The sequence below is a fragment of the Schistocerca piceifrons genome, chromosome 3 (assembly GCF_021461385.2).
Source record: "Schistocerca piceifrons isolate TAMUIC-IGC-003096 chromosome 3, iqSchPice1.1, whole genome shotgun sequence".
In the NCBI taxonomy this organism is placed as follows: Eukaryota; Metazoa; Arthropoda; class Insecta; order Orthoptera; family Acrididae; genus Schistocerca; species Schistocerca piceifrons.
Window position 1 is genome coordinate 669,214,797 of NC_060140.1, and position 19,601 is coordinate 669,234,397.

General features: G+C 44.0%; 1 protein-coding gene across 1 annotated transcript in view; it reads left to right on the forward strand.

Moving 5' to 3' along the window:
- Positions 1 to 4,872: 4,872 nt before the first annotated feature.
- Positions 4,873 to 19,601, forward strand: part of LOC124788955 — a 107,454-nt gene continuing 92,725 nt past the window's right edge. The window contains exon 1 of the mRNA XM_047256243.1: positions 4,873 to 5,037. Within this exon, the coding sequence (XP_047112199.1) occupies positions 4,873 to 5,037 (165 nt within the window). The remainder of the gene's footprint in view (positions 5,038 to 19,601) is intronic.

Sequence of the window (19,601 nt, forward strand, 5' to 3'; positions counted from 1 at the left end):
TGCAAATTTTACTCTTACTTCAACTTCTGCTACTCATTTTACTTTAGACAAACAATAACTTTTAAACAAATAAATGCCAAAATTGTTTATTTAAATCAGGATACTCGGTTTTAGTACCACTTAGGTGAGGGCCTTGCGTAGGTACGTGATCAGAATTGAAATTATGGTTTCGAACACGAATTGCCATTTTATGTGATTATTATTAAAACAACACACAAATTAACTGGCCTATGCCAATATACATTACGTAGCTGAATGTATGAAGTTCTGAAGATTAGTGGCAGGCGAAATGGCGGCTAACTGTACTCACGGCTCTTTATGTGCGAATGCTCTATAAAATCTCTTCTTGACGTCGGATTTTCATCATATTAGAGCCATTACATTATCCCATGAATACCAAACAATAGCCAGATCCATATCCAAGGCAAATCCCTTCTAATGCAGCTTCAAATTGCCTCTCTTAGCACCGTCGAGGTGTACCGTGCTAAGGCTAGCCAACCACAGCGTCGTCACACAAAGGAGTCGCTCAGTTCGACCGCTAAACCCACCTTTTACATCGTGCCATGCCACTTTCGTTGCGGAGGGACTTACCTGCAGCGTTTACATGTTGCAAATACAAGTGTCCTAGGCATGAACCAGCTTTTGACAACCATACTTCTACCATAAATAAATTCATATTATAATAATTTGAAATATCAACATATTCTTTTGCTTTTTTCGTATATGCATTACAAAACTCTAATTTTCTTGTCGTACATCAAGGAGTTCAATCAACACAGAATGCACACTTCATAAATTGCAAATGCACAGTTACTTAAATAAACCTACTCCTAATCGATGTAAATGTTACAAGGGGTAGCCTCTCCCCAGTGTTATTCAATCTGTACGTTGAATGAGCAGTAAAGGAAGCCAAAGTAAAATTTGGACTGGGAATTAAAATCCAGGGATAAGAATAACAAAACGTTGAAGTTTGACGATGACAATGTAATTTTCTGTCGTAGACAGTAAAGGACTTGGAAGAATGGTTGAAAGGACTGTATAGTGTATCGGAAGGAGGGTACAAGATGAACATCAACAAAAGCGAAACAATGATAACATCGAGTATAGATATAAGCGTCAGGAAGCATTTTCTGAAAGTACTTGTATGGAGTGTAGCCATGTATGGAAGTGAAACACGGACGGTAAATACACTCCTGGAAATGGAAAAAAGAACACATTGACACCGGTGTGTCAGACCCACCATACTTGCTCCGGACACTGCGAGAGGGCTGTACAAGCAATGATCACACGCACGGCACAGCGGACACACCAGGAACCGCGGTGTTGGCCGTCGAATGGCGCTAGCTGCGCAGCATTTGTGCACCGCCGCCGTCAGTGTCAGCCAGTTTGCCGTAGCATACGGAGCTCCATCGCAGTCTTTAACACTGGTAACACGCCGCGACAGCGTGGACGTGAACCGTATGTGCAGTTGACGGACTTTGAGCGAGGGCGTATAGTGGGCATGCGGGAGGCCGGGTGGACGTACCGCCGAATTCCTCAACACGTGGGGCGTGAGGTCTCCACAGTACATCGATGTTGTCGCCAGTGGTCGGCGGAAGGTACACGTGCCCGTCGACCTGGGACCGGACCGCAGCGACGCACGGATGCACGCCAAGACCGTAGGATCCTACGCAGTGCCGTAGGGGACCGCGCCGCCACTTCCCAGCAAATTAGGGACACTGTTGCTCCTGGGGTATCGGCGAGGACCATTCGCAACCGTCTCCATGAAGCTGGGCTACGGTCCCGCACACCGTTAGGCCGTCTTCCACTCACGCCCCAACATCGTGCAGCCCGCCTCCAGTGGTGTCGCGACAGGCGTGAATGGAGGGACGAATGGAGACGTGTCGTCTTCAGCGATGAGAGTCGCTTCTGCCTTGGTGCCAAGGATGGTCGTATGCGTGTTTGGCGCCGTGCAGGTGAGCGCCACAATCAGGACTGCATACGACCGAGGCACACAAGGCCAACACCCGGCGTCATGGTGTGGGGAGCGATCTCCTACACTGGCCGTAAACCCTGGTGATCGTCGAGGGGACACTGAATAGTGCACGGTACATCCAAACCGTCATCGAACACATCGTTCTAGCATTCCTAGACCGGCAAGGGAACTTGCTGTTCCAACAGGACAATGCACGTCCGCATGTATCCCGTGCCACCCAACGTGCTCTAGAAAGTGTAAGTCAACTACCCTGGCCAGCAAGATCTCCGGATCTGTCCCCCATTGAGCATGTTTGGGACTGGATGAAGCGTCGTCTCACGCGGTCTGCACGTCCAGCACGAACGCTGGTCCAACTGAGGCGCCAGGTGGAAATGGCATGGCAAGCCGTTCCACAGGACTACATCCAGCATCTCTACGATCGTCTCCATGGGAGAATAGCAGCCTGCATTGCTGCGAGATGTGGATATACACTGTACTAGTGCCGACATTGTGCATGCTCTGTTGCCTGTGTCTATGTGCCTGTGGTTCTGTCAGTGTGATCATGTGATGTATCTGACCCCAGGAATGTGTCAATAAAGTTTCCCCTTCCTGTGACAATGAATTCACGGTGTTCTTATTTCAATTTCCAGGAGTGTAGTTTGGACAAGAAGAGAATAGAAGCTTTTTAAATGTGGTGCTACAGAAGGATGCTGAAGATTACATGGGCAGGTCATGTAACTAATGAGGAGGTACTGAATAGGACTGGGGAAGAAGAGGAATTTGTGGCACAACTTGCCTAGAAGAGGCGATCGGTTGGTAGGCCACGTTCTGAGGCATCAAGGCATCACCAGTTTAGTACTGGAGGGAAGAGTGGAGGGTAAAATGGTTCAAACAGCTCTGAGCACTATGGGTCTTAACATCTGAGGTCATCAGTGCCCTAGACTTAAACTACTTAAACCTAACTAACCTAAGGACATCACACACATCCATGCCCGAGATAGGATTCCAATCTGCGACCGTTGCAAATGGTTCAAATGGCTCTAAGCACTATGGGACTTAACAGCTGTGGTCATCAGTCCCCTAGAACTTAGAACTACTTAAACCTAACTAACCTAAGGACATCACACACATCCATGCCCGAGGCAGGATTCGAACCTGCGACCGTAGCAGTCGCACGCGACCCTTGCACCCATGTGGTTTCGGACTGAAGCGCCTAGAAGCGCTCCGCCGGCTGGAGGGTAAAAATCGCAGAGGGAGACCAAGAGATGAATATACAAAGTAGATTCAGAAGGATGTAGGTTTCAGTAGTTACTCGGAGATGAAAAGGTTTCCACAGGCTAGAGTAGCATGGAAGCTGCATCAACCAGACTTTGAACTGAAGACCACAACAACAACATTGGTTAATGCCGAAACAGTGAGCGTATATAAATCGTACTCCCTCCACTCCAGTCCTCATTCTGCTATTGTCTCTGATGGGGTCAGCTCGATTGCCTTGTTCTCACTAGCGTGTGCGTTAATCGTTAGTTTGTTTCATCTCTGACCTAACATGTAGCGTTTATCAGGCATCAGCAGTGGTGGCAAACGTCCAAGACTGTCGCAGGAATGGGAATTACCAGGTAACCTCATATTAAAATTACAACATGAGGTCGGATTTCGTGCTATATATTTTTTTAAAAAGATTTCGCAGTATCAAGTGACTGTGTGTCTTGATTTCGAACTTAAAAAAGTGTCATAGCATTTGTTCAGATTTCATTGTTAACTTTTTTGTTGTTGGTTCAGCATACATCCACCAAATCGTGGACCGGTTGAAAGTCAGAGAGGTCGCAGTGGCAACAGTAGCAGCAACAGCATCGTAAGTAATGTATGCGTTCTTCTTGTAAATGTAGTATGCTGCTGTTATTTAGTGGTCAGTGAGTGTTTGCTGTTGTACATGGTTCTGAGGCTCAGAATCGGTAACTGTAACTTTCTCATTAAGAATTTCGTAGTACTGAATACATGTCATCTTATTGTTTCAGTATACATCCAGGGAACAATTGATGGCATAGCTGCTGAAAACCAGCAACGGCAGTAAGTTGTTTATAGTTTCTTCTTCATGGTAGTGTGCATATACATAATATGGTACTGTTAGACAAATATTTCATTTTATGAGTGAAATATGTTGCTTGTTCTTTGTTGTTATTGTTGTAGATCATTTCGAGGAGCAGGACGAGGGAGGAATAGAGGTTGTGATTCCACCGACATCACAGCTAACGTTCAAGCACACATTCGTTCGTCGATTTTTTTCTTAGTTTTGTGTGTAGACCTTTTTGTCTTGTATCAGTATGTTCCTGCTGTATGTGATTTTGGAGACCTCAATCCACGGTGATATGGATGAGGAGATGGCTGAGTGGGTGGAGGAGATGGAGAGGGAGCTGCATCATCATGCGTAGATGCTGGATGATCTGAGTGATATGTCCCGGAGACAGAGCGATGTAGGTAATTTATAAACATGTACTCACTCTGTTTACAAATAACCAGTGTTCTCTCTTGCATTGCAGCAGTGGGCGATGTCTGGGCGACGTACTTCGTTATTCTTTCTCTACAGCACCAACGTCCATGCATTATGCAGTGTGGCTAGCACACTGGACTCGCATTCGGAAGGACGACGGTTCAATCCCGGATCCGGCTATCCTGATTTAGGTTTTCTGTGATTTCTCTAAATCCCTCCATGCAAATGCCGGGATGGTTCCTTTGAAAGGGCACGGCCGACTTCCCTCCCCATCCTTCCCTAATCCGGTGAGACCGATGGCCTTGCTGTCTGGTCTTCTCCTCCAAACAACCCAACCCAACCGCAGTATGCAGTGGCGTGGGTAGCGGGAACGGTGAAGAAACCACCAATAAGACGCGGTCCTGTGCACCGTATAAGACGGGCCACCGTCATGCAAGCAGCCGCAGCCGTTGCCGCCCCTGTCGCCCCCGCCCCCGCCCCCGCCCCTGTTGCCGCCAAACTACCGCTCTGGCGTCCACGCACCACGCTCCCTCGTGCAAATGGTTCAGGGAAGTGGCAACAACCATCTCCACAGCCGCAACCAGAGCCGCAGCCAGTCTGCTCACAATGGAGCAACGCCCTATCTTCTCCTCCGCCATGTTTTTGGCCAAACCGCGACAGACGTGTACTTCCCTGCTCCTCCATGCAACAGTCATCTGCAACAGCATCATCGTCGTCAATTAGTTGTAGTTATAGTAATAGTAATACTAATCCTGTGACTAGCGGCAATTCCACCTCCTGTCCTTTAAGTAAAGGAGATTAGATCAGTAATACCATAACACAATTAGAATACATGATTACTACGGGCGCCTTTGAGGAGCGGGGCTCGTTCACTACGGTCGACAACCCAACAGGGGGGTACGCGATCCTGTAGGATTTCTAAAAGCTTGCCTTCCTGTTCTGGAAATGGAGCTCTTCAAGGTTGTTAATGATCTGATATATCCTGCTATGTGGTGTATCGAACTGTCGCACTCCCAAAAACAGGCCTCTGACATTGAAGAGACAAGGCTTCACTATCTTTGGGGAGGGAGGGGGGCAATGGAGTGATAATCCGGGGCACATCAATCACCTTGTGGTTTCGTGAGCCCACCTTTAGTGCTACCCTGGACCGGTTTTCCTAGATGAAAGGTAGAGGGTCAGCTAAAGCACTCAGACCAGTACTAAATCTTGACATCCCTACGCATGCCTGTGTTCCAGTAATGGTGGATCCAACTGTATGAAGTTTCCTAACGATATAGCTGATAAGAAGGCATGCACTAATGCCGAAAACGAAACCGACCAGGCTTGTTTTGCGTAGTCAATCCTGGCTTGCGAATGAAATTACAATTATTGGAACCATCCACACGGTACATCTCGATATGGAAGATGACATTTGTGGATGCTATAATTTTGACGGTATCGAGTTCCCTCACAAGATCCAGGACATACCTAAATTTTATGCTGAGAATAACGGAATATCGGTTAATGCTTATGGCGTGAAGAAGAAAAACAAGTCAGATGAGCAGAGCAAGCCTATAGCCGTCGGTCCCCTCCATTTCTCAAAATTTGCCAGGAGCATAAGATGCATGTAAACATGCTGTAATTCTCAGATGAGAAGAATAAGGATAAAGGCAATTGTCATTCGGATCACAAACATGCCCCTCCTTCTCACCTTCCAGATGAGTAAACTAAGGGTAAAGAGCACATTTGCTTACGGTGCCTCAGTGCCTTTTCGACTAGTGAGTTTTTAGCAAAGCATCTAGAAGATTGCTCTTCGAAGGCACCTGTACGTACTGTTATCCTTAGTGATGAAAACAAGTTCATGAAGTTTAAGAATGCTCACCATCCGGGATGATGCCCGACTTCGAATGGTTCCTCGCTCTTGCGACCACTGTGAAGGTGACTCCGCAGCTCCACATTGCATTGTATTGTATTGTGTTGTATGGAACTGGGGACCTAGAAACGGCGGAGAGGCTTCGTCCCCGCCATAGTCCTCAGTGGTTCACAACCCCACAACACACTACAGCAGTCCACTCAATCCACCGCCGCTCCACACCGAATCCAGGGTTACTGTGCGGTTCGACCCCCAGTGGACGCCCCCAGGAACGTCTCATACCAGACGAGTGTAACCCCAAATGCTTGGGTGGTAGAGCAATGATGGTGTACGCATACCTGGAGACAGTTTTTGCGCAGCAAACGAAGACATAGTGTAACTGAGGGGGAATAAGGGGAACCAGCTCGCATTCGCCGAGGCAGATGGAAAACCACCTTAAAAACCTTCCACAGGCTGGTTGGTACACCGGATCTCGACACTATTCCGCCGCGCGGGTTCGTGCCGGGGACCGACACGCCTTCCTGCCCGGAAAGCAACAGCCTAACATACTATTTTCACAGACAAACACGTATCATACACGGCTGCATTCCAAATTTTATGGTCCTGTGATTCGAGTCTTAACCGCTACAAATCTTATGTCGGGAATAATCCTGCGGTTTGGCTTCTCACTGAGCTTGAAACTTGGATGACAGCCGTAACGTTAGGCAAAGACGACGTAAAACAGTCGGAAAAACTCTTTGATGATCGCCCCTTGTGTAGTTTAGGTCCATTCTCTTTCCTATTTTTCTTTCGAAGTGCATCTTAACTTTCTTATGATCACAAATGAAGGAATTCTGTTGTATCTTTCTCCTGCGTTTCCTCGAGTTGCTTGTTTGGCAAGTTTGTCTGCCAGTTCACTCTCAGTAGTTCCTACATGTGCTTTCGTCCGTTCGAATTTACGTAACATGCCATTTCCTCTGACGCAGTAATTTTGCTTCTGATCTCTCCTCCCTAATATTTATGATTCAAGGAATTTTTTATGCAACCAACGTAATTAGATTGTCTGCCTTTTCAACATTTTTTGTCTTAAATTCTTTGGTTGCTGTAAGGCCCAGAAGTCTGCTAATTGTTCTGCTTGGTTAATGACGCACCCATTCGCTTTTTCGAAATTTGTGGTAATTTATATGGGACCAAACTGCAGAGGTCATCGCTCCCTAGGCTTACACACTACTTAATCTAACTTAAACTGACTTACGCTAAGGACAACACACACATCCATGCCCGAGGGAGAACTCGAACCTCTGACAGGGAGAGCCGCGCGAACCGTGGCAAGACGCCCCTGACCGCGCGTCTAACACGCGAGGCCCACCCATTAATGTTTATTACGACTCCTGGACCTGTTCCGTTCTCTGAATAGCTTCCATTAGTGTTAGCCTCTATGGAATACTTCTTGAGTTTGTAATTTTCTTCTAAAATTATTGCACTTGCTGGATGAGGCCACTGTTTGTAATCTATAGAATGTCTATAGAATGGGCAATTTGTTCGGTTTTTGGAATTTTAAATTCTTCAGCTGTGTTCTCGAGTTTAATAATTTTTTGTGTAAAGCCTGTTAGAATGTACAACGCCTCAGAAGACGTTCCGTAAGAGTTAGCAATCTTTATGTTGATCAAGCGCTGGGTTCTACGAATCTTCGTACAGTTATATTTTCTTCTTAGTGGGTGATTCCAAGCATGCCAATATGGTAGTACAGCGCCTTTGCAAATTATTTTCATTGCTCCTGAACCAAGTTCCCATTTGAGCCTTGCTGATTTAGATAAAGGATGAATAAGTTTCATGTATTTCTTAGCTACGTACTGTATATGTTCATTAAACATAAATTTAGAATCAGTAATTACACCCAAGTATTTTATTCGTTCAACTTGTTTGCAAAGCTGTATTGTTTAGAACGACACTAACTGTTGCTTCCTTTTTTGGCCTTCTCCTTATTATTAGCAGTACTTTCGATTTTTGCTCATCAAAACGGATTTTGTTGATTTGGGCCCAAGCTGTGATTTCTTACATTTCTTTATTGCTCAACTCCTCGACAATAAGAACAATAACTGCTTTGGTCAACATGAGTGACTTATCTGCAAATGCTACCGTTTTTGTGTTATGCTGTATATTCCAAAAACGGGGGCCACAGCAAGATCCCTGTGAGAACACTTCTGTCATCTTCTCTAGTTGGGTCTGCTATTCGCCAACACTGCTATTCTGTCAATGAAATAGTTTTTATAGGTTATATACACACATCAAAAAAAAGTTTTGCATCACCCCAGTTCCCAGAACCCCTGAAGATAGACGTTCACTGTGGATGTTGTATCACAGACACAGTCCCTTTGACTGTTCAGAGAAGTCACTAAACCCGCCCAAAGATGTAAACAACCACGCATGAGCAGCGCCTATTGGGCGGAGGGGGATCCGACAGCCGATCAGTTCCAGTCAGCCCGCCGGTGTGGCCGTGCGGTTCTAGGCGCTTCAGTCTGGAACCGAGTGACCGCTAAGGTCGCAGGTTCGAATCCTGCCTCGGGCATGGATGTGTGTGATGTCGTTAGGTTTAAGTAGTTCTAAGTTCTAGGGGACTGATGACCACAGATGTTAAGTCCCATAGTGCTCAGAGCCATTTGAGCCAGTTCCAGTCATTCCACCAGGAAGGAGCTACACGGCTCGTGTTGTCTGTAGTTCAACTATGCCTAGATGGTCAATACCGCGGTTCGATCGCGTCCGCATTGTTACTTTGTGCCAGGAAAGGCTCTCAACAAGGGCCGTGTCCAGGCGTCTCGGAGTGAACCAAAGTGATGTTGTTCGGACATGGAGAAGATACAAACAGACAGGAACTGTCGATGACGTGCCTCGATCAGGCCGCCCAAGTGGTACTATTGCAGTGGATGACCGCTACCTGCGGATTATGGCTCGGAGGAACACTGACAGTAACGTCACCATATTGAATAACGCTTTTCGTGCAGCCATAGGACGTCGTGTTACGAATCAAACTGTGTGACATAGGCTGCGTGATGCGGAACTTCACTCACTACGTCCACGGCGAGGTCCATGTTTGCAACCACGACACCATGCAGCGCGGTACAGATGGGGCCATCTACATGCCGAATGGATCGCTCAGGATTGGCATTAAGTTCTCTTCACCGAAGAGTGTCGCATATGTCTTCAACCAGTCAATCGTCGGAGACGTGTTTGAAAGCAACCCGATCAGGCTGAACGCCTTAGACACACTGTCCAGCGACTGCACCAAGGTGGAGGTTCCCTGCTGTTTTGGGGTGGCATTACGTGGGGCCGACATACGCCACTGGTGGTCATGGAAGGCGCAGTAACGGCTGTACGATACGTGAATGCCATCCTCCGACCGATAGTGCAACCATATCGGCAGCATATTGGTGACCCATTCGTCTTCATGGACGAAAATTTGCGCCCCCATCGTGCACATCTTATGAATGTCTTCCTTCAGGATAACGACGTCGCTCGACTACAGTGGTCAGCATGTTCTCCGGACATGAACTCTATCAAACATGCTTGGAATAGATTGAAAAGGGGTGTTTATGGACGACGTGACCCAACGAACAATCTAAGGGATCTACGCTATCGCCGTTGACGACGAATACAGGCATGCATCAATACAAGAGGACGTGCTGCTGGATACTAGAGGTACTGGCGTGAACAGCAATCTGGATCACCAACTCTGAAGGTCTCACTGTATGGTGGTACAACATGCAACGTGTGCTTTTCATGGGCAATAAAAAGAGCGGAAATAATGTTTATATTGATCTTTATTCCAACTTTATGTACAAGTTCCGGAACTCTCGGAACGGAGGTGATGAAAAACTTTTTTTGATGTGTGTAAGTTCCTAGGACATTAAAATTCTAGTAGCGCTTTAAGGATACTGGGCCACCAAGCTGTGTCAATAGGTCCCTGAACATCCGGAATGACCATTATTGTACTATATACTGTCCTTGTGATACGCTCTCCTCTACGAAGCTAATCTAACACGTTTCCCTCCTATTACAAAAGGTTGATGGGTATTTCCGTACTGCTTTCTTTACTAGGTTTGAGAATGGACAACAGTTTGTTTTTTTCTACACTCTCGGTAAGCAAGAGTTTTTAGACAACTGTTCTATAAAACAGTAACATAGTTATGAAAAACGATATACAATCGACGAAGGGTCTTACTAGTAACACCATTCTCATCAGGCGTCTTGTTTGCAGGCAGTTTAGTTATTATTTCCTCTATTTCTGTCTGTGTAACAGCTGCATCTGTTGGGTCGTAGCATTTGAGAATTTTTTAGTTTGTGGTGTTCCATGTCTTGTGTTACATCGTCCTCATTTTCGAGGATTTAGGTAGCAGTTTCGGTTAAATCCGTTGTTGTCATGTATTCACTTTTCCTCAGCGTTTTCATGGGAGTATTATTTTTTATTTTTCCTGATGTTATTCGACAGACTGCGTTCCAATAGTTATTTGTTGGGATCGTCGTGCAGTATTCCTTCCAGGGTTGTGTTTTTGCTTCCTGTATAGCGGTGCTGTATTGCTTCTTCTGTTTACAATATCGTTACCTTTGTAGCCCCCTCAACTGTTCGCTGTCCTTTGTCCTTTGATAAACTTGCCATAATGCGCTTTTTTTTCGCGTTGCATTTAATCCCGACGTCCACCAGGGGACAGATTTTCTCCCAGTTCTGTGCTTAACATGGTTTTGCGTCTTGAACGTTTTATTGCATGAGGTATCTAGAACTTCCCAAAATTCTGTGCTAAGAGTTTCAGTATTTGTTTCCGCTTGAGATTTTAATGCCAAATTTCCTTTAAGTTATGTAGACGCATGTTTGGTAAATGTTTGTACGTAAGGTCTTCCAACAAGTACCCGTCAAGGTCTCTCAGGTTATCGTCTTTAACAATAAATGTTTTAGTTTGAGTTATGCTTCCAGCATGTACCGTTGGGCACACTGCCATGCTAAAAGTAATAATATCGTGCTCGGAACAACTTTCTTCTTCACCACAAGATCATTGGCTTAGCATCGGCAGCAGATGAGAGGTGGCCATAGCTAAATCAATATTACTCTGCCTTTCACTTTTTTCAAAAGTTGGTCCATGATTCCTCTCGTTCAGTTGGTACAGATTAGTGGAAGACAGAAATTCTTCTATCTCCTTTCCTCTGGAGTTTGTTGCTCCATCATGCCACATGCCGGATCTTGAATTGCTCTCCATAGTGATTACTAAACCAATTCTTTCATTGTAGGTTATTATATCGTCAATTTTTCTCAGTTCATTTTTGGTGGGTTTTGAGATATCTAAGGACGTGCTAGTTACGAAAAGCAATTTATTTTACTTTTACTATTTCTACTAATAAGCCAACGGCCTTCCCGCGGTGGTAACACCGGTTCCCGTCAGATCACCGAGGTTAATCGCTGTCTGATTGGGCTCACACTTGGATAGGTGACCACCCGGTCGACCGAGCGCTGTTAGCAAGCGATGCGCACTCAGACCTTGTGACGCAAACTGTGGAGCTACTTGAGTGAGAAGTAGCAGCTCCGGTCTCGGAAACTGACATACGGACGGGAAAGAGATGTGCTGACCACATGCCCTCCACATCTGCATCCAGTGATGACTGTGGGCTGAGGATGGCACTGTGCCGGTCGGTACCGTTGGCCCTTCCAAGGCCTGTTCGAACGGAGTAAAGAGATTTTTATTTCTGCAAATACTGGATCTTCTTCTGACAAGTGGCTGATCATTAGAGAATCAATATCTTTACTGGTTAGCAGTATTGCTGCCCCTGTCCTTGTATCACCTGTGGTAAATGTCTTGTAGCCTCTAGTGATACCAACTACGTTTTGTTGATAACAGTATGGTTGTTGTACGAAAGCAATGTGTGATGTTGCACAATGAGCTGCATTACCTTAGCTGTTGCAGCTCTAAAGCTCTATAGATTTATATGTGTGGACTTGATTTGTTTTTGAAGAGACCTAGTTCTTTGGATTGTACACTACTGGTCATTAAAATTGTTACACCAAGAAGAAATGTAGATGATAAACGGGTATTTATTTGAAAAATATATTATGCTAGAACTGACATGTAATTACATTTTCACGCAATTTGGGTGCATAGATTCTGAGAAATCCGTACCCAGAACAACCACCTCTGGCCGTAATAATGGCCTTGATACGCCTGGACATTGTGTCAAACAGAGCTTGGATGGCGTGTACAGGTACAGCTGCCCATGCAGCTTCAACACGATACCACAGTTCATCACGAGTAGTGGCTGGCGTATTGTGACGAGCCAGTTGCTCGGCCACCATTGACCAGACGTTTTCAGTTGGTGAGAGATCTGGAGAATATGCTGGCCAGGGCAGCAGTCGAACATTTTCTGTATCCAGAAAGGCCCGTACAGGATCTGCAACATGCGGTCGTCCATTATCCTGCTGAAATGTAGGGCTTCGCAGGGATCGAATAAAGGATAGAGCCATGGGTCGTAGCACATCCGAAATGTGATGTCCACTGTTCGAAGTGCCGTCAATGCGAACAGGAGTGACCGACACGTGTAACCAATGGCACCCCATACCGTCACGCCGGGTGATACGCCAGTATGGCGATGACGAATACACGCTTCCATGTGCGTTCATCGCGATGTCGGCAAACACGGATGCGACCATCATGATGCTGTAAACAGAACCTGGATTCATCCGAAGAAATGACGTTTTGCCATTCGTGCACCCAGGTTCGTCGTTGAGTACACCATCGCAGGCGCGCCTGTCTGTGATGCAGCGTCAATGGTAACCGCAGCCATGGTCTCCGAGCTGATAGTCCATGCTGCTGCCAACGTCGGCGAACTGTTCGTGCAGATGGTTGTTGTCTTGCAAACGTCCCCGTCTGTTGACTCAGAGATCGAGGCGCGGCTGCACGATCCGTTACAGCCATGCGGATAAAATGCCTGTCATCTCGACTGCTGGTGATACGAGGCCGCTGGGATCCAGCACGGCATTCCGTATTACCCTCCTGAACCCACCGATTCCATATTCTGCTAACAGTCATTGGATCTCGACCAACGCGAGCAGCAATGTCACGATACGATAAACCGCTATCTCGATAGGCTACAGTCCGTCCATTATCAAAGTTGGAAACGTGATGTTACGCATTTCTCTTCCTTACACGAGGCATCACAAGAACGTTTCACCAGGCATCGCCGGTCAACTGCTGTTCGTGTATGAGAAATCGGTTGGAAACTTTCCTCTTGTCAGCACGTTGTAGGTGTCGCCACCGGCGCCAACCTTGTGTAAATTCTCTGAAAAGCTAATCATTTGCGTATCACAGCATCTTCTTCCTGTCGATTAAATTTCGCGTCTGTAGCACGCCATCTTCGTGGTGTAGCAATTTTAATGGCCAGTAGTGTGTTTGGTGTTGTAATTAGTGGTAATCAGTGTTCCGTTTGCATAATGCACTTCTTACTTCGGACGTGTCCACGATACTGCATTGTTCTTGGTTGGCTGGTTTAGGGAAGGGGACCAAACAGTGAGGTCATCGATCCTATCAGATTAGGGAAGGATGGGGAAGGAAGTCGGCAGTGTCTTTGCAAAGGAACTATTCCGACATTTGCCTGAAGTGATTTAGGGAAATCACGGATAACCTAAATCAGGATGGCCGGACGCGGGTTTAAGCCGTCGTCCTCCCGAATGCGAGTCCAGTGTGCTAACCACTGCGCCACCTCGCTCGCTGCATTGTTCTTTTCAGAACACAGAAGTGACGAAGACTTATCTCGTTTACAGGCCGTTTCTTTTTATTTGCACTTAACAATCGCTGTAGGTGGAGACGTTCGTCGATTGCTTTGGTTTTTATAAACTGTTTATCAGTTACTTGTTGCAAGGTACAAAATCTTTAGTGTACTGTTTTGCAATCAGAAGCATTATTTTCTGATTTCTTGTTGCTCTCAAAAAGGCTTAGAATTCTTGTGAAGACATGAGTTATCCTTTGTGGATATCTTTCCCCATTGTCGCTCCTCTCATTGTCGTATCTGTCACATCATTGTTTTACTGTGTAGAACCAGATGCAGGTAATGTGCGGTTGTAGCTGCTGCGCCTGACGCTATGTGAGCTTTAGTATTAGATTCGTCAGTCCCATTAAATTCACGTAAGTCGTTAATTTCCATGGGAAGGTATAATTTGACAGATTTTTAATCTGGTGTTCACTGGAAGAATCATTGCTGTTACTGAACTATTGACAATAGCCATGATAAAATAAAAATCAGATCGACGCCTTTTAGTGTGTTTAGGTGTTATTTCTAGAACGTTAGTGCCAGAGTCAGATGTATGTTGTTCTTTTCAAAACCTTGTGCGAGGAAGAGGAATTTTAGGTACTTCTTCTTGTACCGGTGGTGACATTTCTAGCACTGTAATAAAAGAGCCAGATGTATGTTTCGCTTTTCCAAACTGTTTTGGAGACTGTGGATTTTTTGGAGGTGATTGTTGTACCAATGGTATGGATTTTTGTGTTGCAGCATTACGTACATGAACAGGAAGTTCGGTTTCATCATTCGGAAGAGAAAGTAGCTGCAAGCAGTCTTTCTTGATTTGACGAAGACATTTGCAATGGTGAAATATGACGTCATCCATGGTAATATACACACTGAAGTAATTTCCTTCATAGGAAATCTGTATCGTGGATGGCACTTTGGTTAAATCGTCGAATATGTTCTGAGTGGTGCGACGAAATGATTTTATATGAGAGAGTCCCTGAATCCAGGAGCCGGTTGGAATATAACATGCCCTAGTATATGTTCCTATTTAAGCATTTTTTAACTATTACAGCATTGATGATAACTGGAAATACATTAGAATAAACAACTCGTGTACTGATTTTTTTAAAACGCCTTACTGGCGTCATTATCTCTTTAACACACAAATTACCCTCTTGCACCAATCGGTCTACGCTTTCAATAGTGCTCGTAAAAATACAAATATTTCCGCCAGACATGCGAGAACAATGCGCAATATTGATGCCATAAATTATACCACTTAGCGCTTTTATGTAGTCATCTGTTACGGTATTGGAAACATTGCTGGTGATGAGAGTTTTTTCATATGAGATCATATTTTCGGTAGAAACAGTAGATCGTTGTTTTGTTGGAGCAGCCAGTGTTTGTTGGGTCAATTCAGTCGTGGAAGTTTCAATAGCGTGCCCACTTCATCGCACGTACGCAGCTCCGGTGTTAGCGTTTGACACTAGCGCCGCTCTGTAGCCGTGTAAGGAGCTCACCATGCCCACGAAACCGTCCTATTTGAATCGATTACACAAAAATCGTATCCTCTGTGCTAAAACGAACTAGAGTAGGGTGATTCTCTTGAATCAGACTATGACACAACAGACTTCATGAACTGCAACAGCTACTTTAAACGACGATTTGACAGACTTTTGCAACAGCAATTAGACAGTCAAAGATCCTCCACTAATTATAAAGATGCAATAAAAATAAATAAACAAATAAAAATTATAGATCTGTGGAGTCTATCGCCTTGGGAAAATTTGGGAATAGTTAGGAGCAATGCCTAAGTTAATTATTTTTAAGGTAGGGTAGAAGTGGCACTGACAAGTAGTGGTAGATTGTTTCTTTCTTTCTTAAGATTAAGCTTAGTTAGATAAAGAGACAGGTCCACAAAAAAGGGTGTAGCGTAAAAGAAAAGAAACAAAAAAACAGTGGTTAAGGTAACGGTTGTCGCTCTTGAGAAGCGGAGCATCAGGATTCGAGTCCTGGTCCGGCACAAGTTTTCAACTCTCGGCGCTGGATTGTTGCAGTGCTGTGCGCAGCTGGAGGTCATTGTCTCCTCCCTGTCTGTTTTCTATCCCGCTTCCTTCCCATATCTTTCACTTCGCTTGTTCATGTATGTGTCCCCGCTGCTTCATCGCGAGTTTACCTGTCCTGTCCACATATACCTATAGTTCTATTGACGCGATGGATGTCTGACCAAAAGTTTCAGTGTGGATGCACAACCAACGTCCGAATTCCTACGGGAATCAGAAATCTGATAATATGGCATTAATGGTTTGGTAGCTATGCGTTGTGGTAAGCGTGAAGTTGAGGATTTGGGTCTGATAAAAACCGTGTCTGGACTGTGAAGACGGTAAAAGCAACCGCTCTATAGAAGCAGAGTATCCAGGTTTGAGTACCAGTCAGGTGCAAATTTTCAGTTCGCACTCTTGCATTTCTGCAATGCACTGTCCAGCTGGAAGATATTATTTTTTTCCTGCCCCATTTCCTTTGCATTCCTTTCAGTGCTTTCTGTCCACAAGAACAGACACCGCCCATATCTGTGTCAAAGACTTAACTGAACTGTGGAAATTTTACCTCTTGTGCATATTCTAAAGTGTATGCAATTTTCGTTTTTCTAATGTTTAAAAACTTTAAAAACGATGCACAACTCAGGTTTGTTCTTCTTCCTCTTCACGCTTCTACACGAGAAAGTCTTGTATATTTTGTCAGTGCAAGTTTATTACGAACTAATAGCGACATGCTTAAATGAATTTTGTTTTATTTAGTAGAGGCAAACGTACTACCATACTCAACTAATCAAAACTCTTTTATGTAGTTACCTTAAGACACTGAAGATAAACTTGAGCCGTATCATTGAATTTCACAGCAAAACATATTCCTTTTCATATCGGCTATGTAATGTGTCCCTCCTTTGTCAGAAATTTAACTTTCAAACATTTACCCTTTAAAGGACGATTGGGACATAGAAGTGGTGTACATTTCAGGCCTTAGAAACAGGTTTAAGAATTGTTATTTCTTTTCGGATTTCATCAGACTACGTGAAAAATTTTAATATTGAAAATAACCCTTTGCCAGAAATTTAACTTTAAAACATTTAACCTCTAAAGGGCGCAGTGTCACATAACACAGGCCTTAGCCACCAGTCTGAGACTTGTTATTTCTATATGGATTTGATCGGACTGTGAGAAAAATTTTACCATCAAAAATAGTTATCGTATCAAGCAATTTACAACACTTACATCCCAAATGATGTTAAATTTGCCTCATTTGATATTATCAATTTATATACCGATACGTAGATTGCAGAAACAATTGAGATTAATAAAAATAATTTATTACAACAAAAAATTATGACTACAGGTAAAGTGACAGAATTTTCTGAACTACTTGAAAGTATTTTAGCCTTTAACTACTTCTCTTACAATGATAAAACAAATTCACAAAAAGATGGTTTGGTAATGAGAAGTTACCTAGCTGGTACCTCAGCAGACATTTTTGTAAATCAAGTAAAATTACAGTTTTTCAAAGACTGTCATGTAATCACAAGTTAAATCCTCTACTGCAAAACATGTATTGATGCCATGCTCTTTCTTTGTAATCGCTCCAAAGATAAAATATATTCACTAACTGTTATTCTAAATAAAGTTCAACCTAACGCTGTTTTCACTTTTGAGCGTGAAAACCATAAAAATATTAATTTTTAGATCTCAACATTTATAATTTTGATGAAATACATTGCTTTACTATATACAGAATGCAGACTGTGATTCACACCATCATTAATGATGCTTACTACCAATCTTTTAAATATAAAAACCTTTTTAACAATCAGTGTTAAAAGTCCCTTCACATATGATGAAATACAAAGAGAAATAACGGTTCTCAAACAAGTTACTAATTCCAACGATTTAAACACGGAGGAAATTGATTTTTCTTTTATTAAGCTAAATCGTCACATAACTCTTTCAGCACCTGAAATTTGAAGTTTACTAAACGACCTATATGGGGAATATTCCCGACCAAAGAAATAAATTTTTTGAAACACTGAATTAACCATAGCTTTCACTAGTAGCATTCGTTTACAAAATTGACTCAAACACAATTCGTAACGCAAAATTAAAAATTTAAACTCTGGCGTTTATAGAATTCTGTACCGTAATTGTGATAACCGGAATTCATGGTGCAGGCTCTGGCAGTTGATCCTAAACGTAAATAAATGTAACATGTTATGCATACATGTAATGTGGGGGCACCTCAGTCTGTTGCTACCTGTGGCTTTATAGGCATGAGCAGCCCATAGTGGCTCGCCTTCCATGTATTTTTAACTTTTTGTGACTAAAGCCTTTCTCACTTGATATTTATCTTATACTTGACATGCCAATTTGAATATTTAATTTCTGATGTAGGCACTCATAGAAGTGTTGAAACCTGGTCAAAAAACTTACATTTTGTGACAGAGGGCTGTAATTGCTTTAACTTTCTACATCTACATCTACGTCCATACTCCGCAAGCCACCTGACGGTGTGTGGCGGAGGGTACCTTCAGTACCTCTATCGGTTCTCCCTTCTATTCCAGTCTCGTATTGTTCGTGGAAAGAAGGACTGTCGGTATGCCTCTGTGTGGGCTCTAATCTCTCTGGTTTTATCCTCATGGTCTCTTCGCGAGATATACGTAGGAGGGAGCAATACACTGCTTGACTCTTCGGTGAAGGTATGTTCTCGAAACTTCAATAAAAGCCCGTACCGAGCTACTGAGCGTCTCTCCTGCAGAGTCTTCCACTGGAGTTTATCTATCATCTCCGTAACGCTTTCGCGATTACTAAATGATCCTGTAACGAAGCGCGCTGCTCTCCGTTGGATCTTCTCTATCTCTTCTATCAACCCTATCTGGTACGGATCCCACACTGCTGAGCAGTATTCAAGCAGTGGGCGAACAAGCGTACTGTAACCTACTTCCTTTGTTTTCGGATTGCATTTCCTTAGGATTCTTCCAATGAATCTCAGTCTGGCATCTGCTTTACCGACGATCAACATTATATGATCATTCCATTTTAAATCACTCCTAATGCGTACTCCCAGATAATTTATGGTATTAACTGCTTCCAGTTGCTGACCTGCTATTTTGTAGCTAAATGATAAAGGATCTATCTTTCTGTATATTCGCAGCACATTACACTTGTCTACATTGAGATTCAATTGCCATTCCCTGCACCATGCGTCAATTCGCTGCAGATCCTCCTGCATTTCAATACAATTTTCCATTGTTACAACCTCTCGGTACACCACAGCATCATCTGCAAAAAGCCTCAGTGAACTTCCGATGTCATCCACCAGGTCATTTATGTATATTGTGAATAGCAACGGTCCTATGACACTCCCCTGCGGCACACCTGAAATCACTCTTACTTCGGAAGACTTCTCTCCATTGAGAATAACATGCTGCGTCCTGTTATCTAGGAACTCCTCAATCCAATCACACAATTGGTCTGATAGTCCATATGCTCTTACTTTGTTCATTAAACGACTGTGGG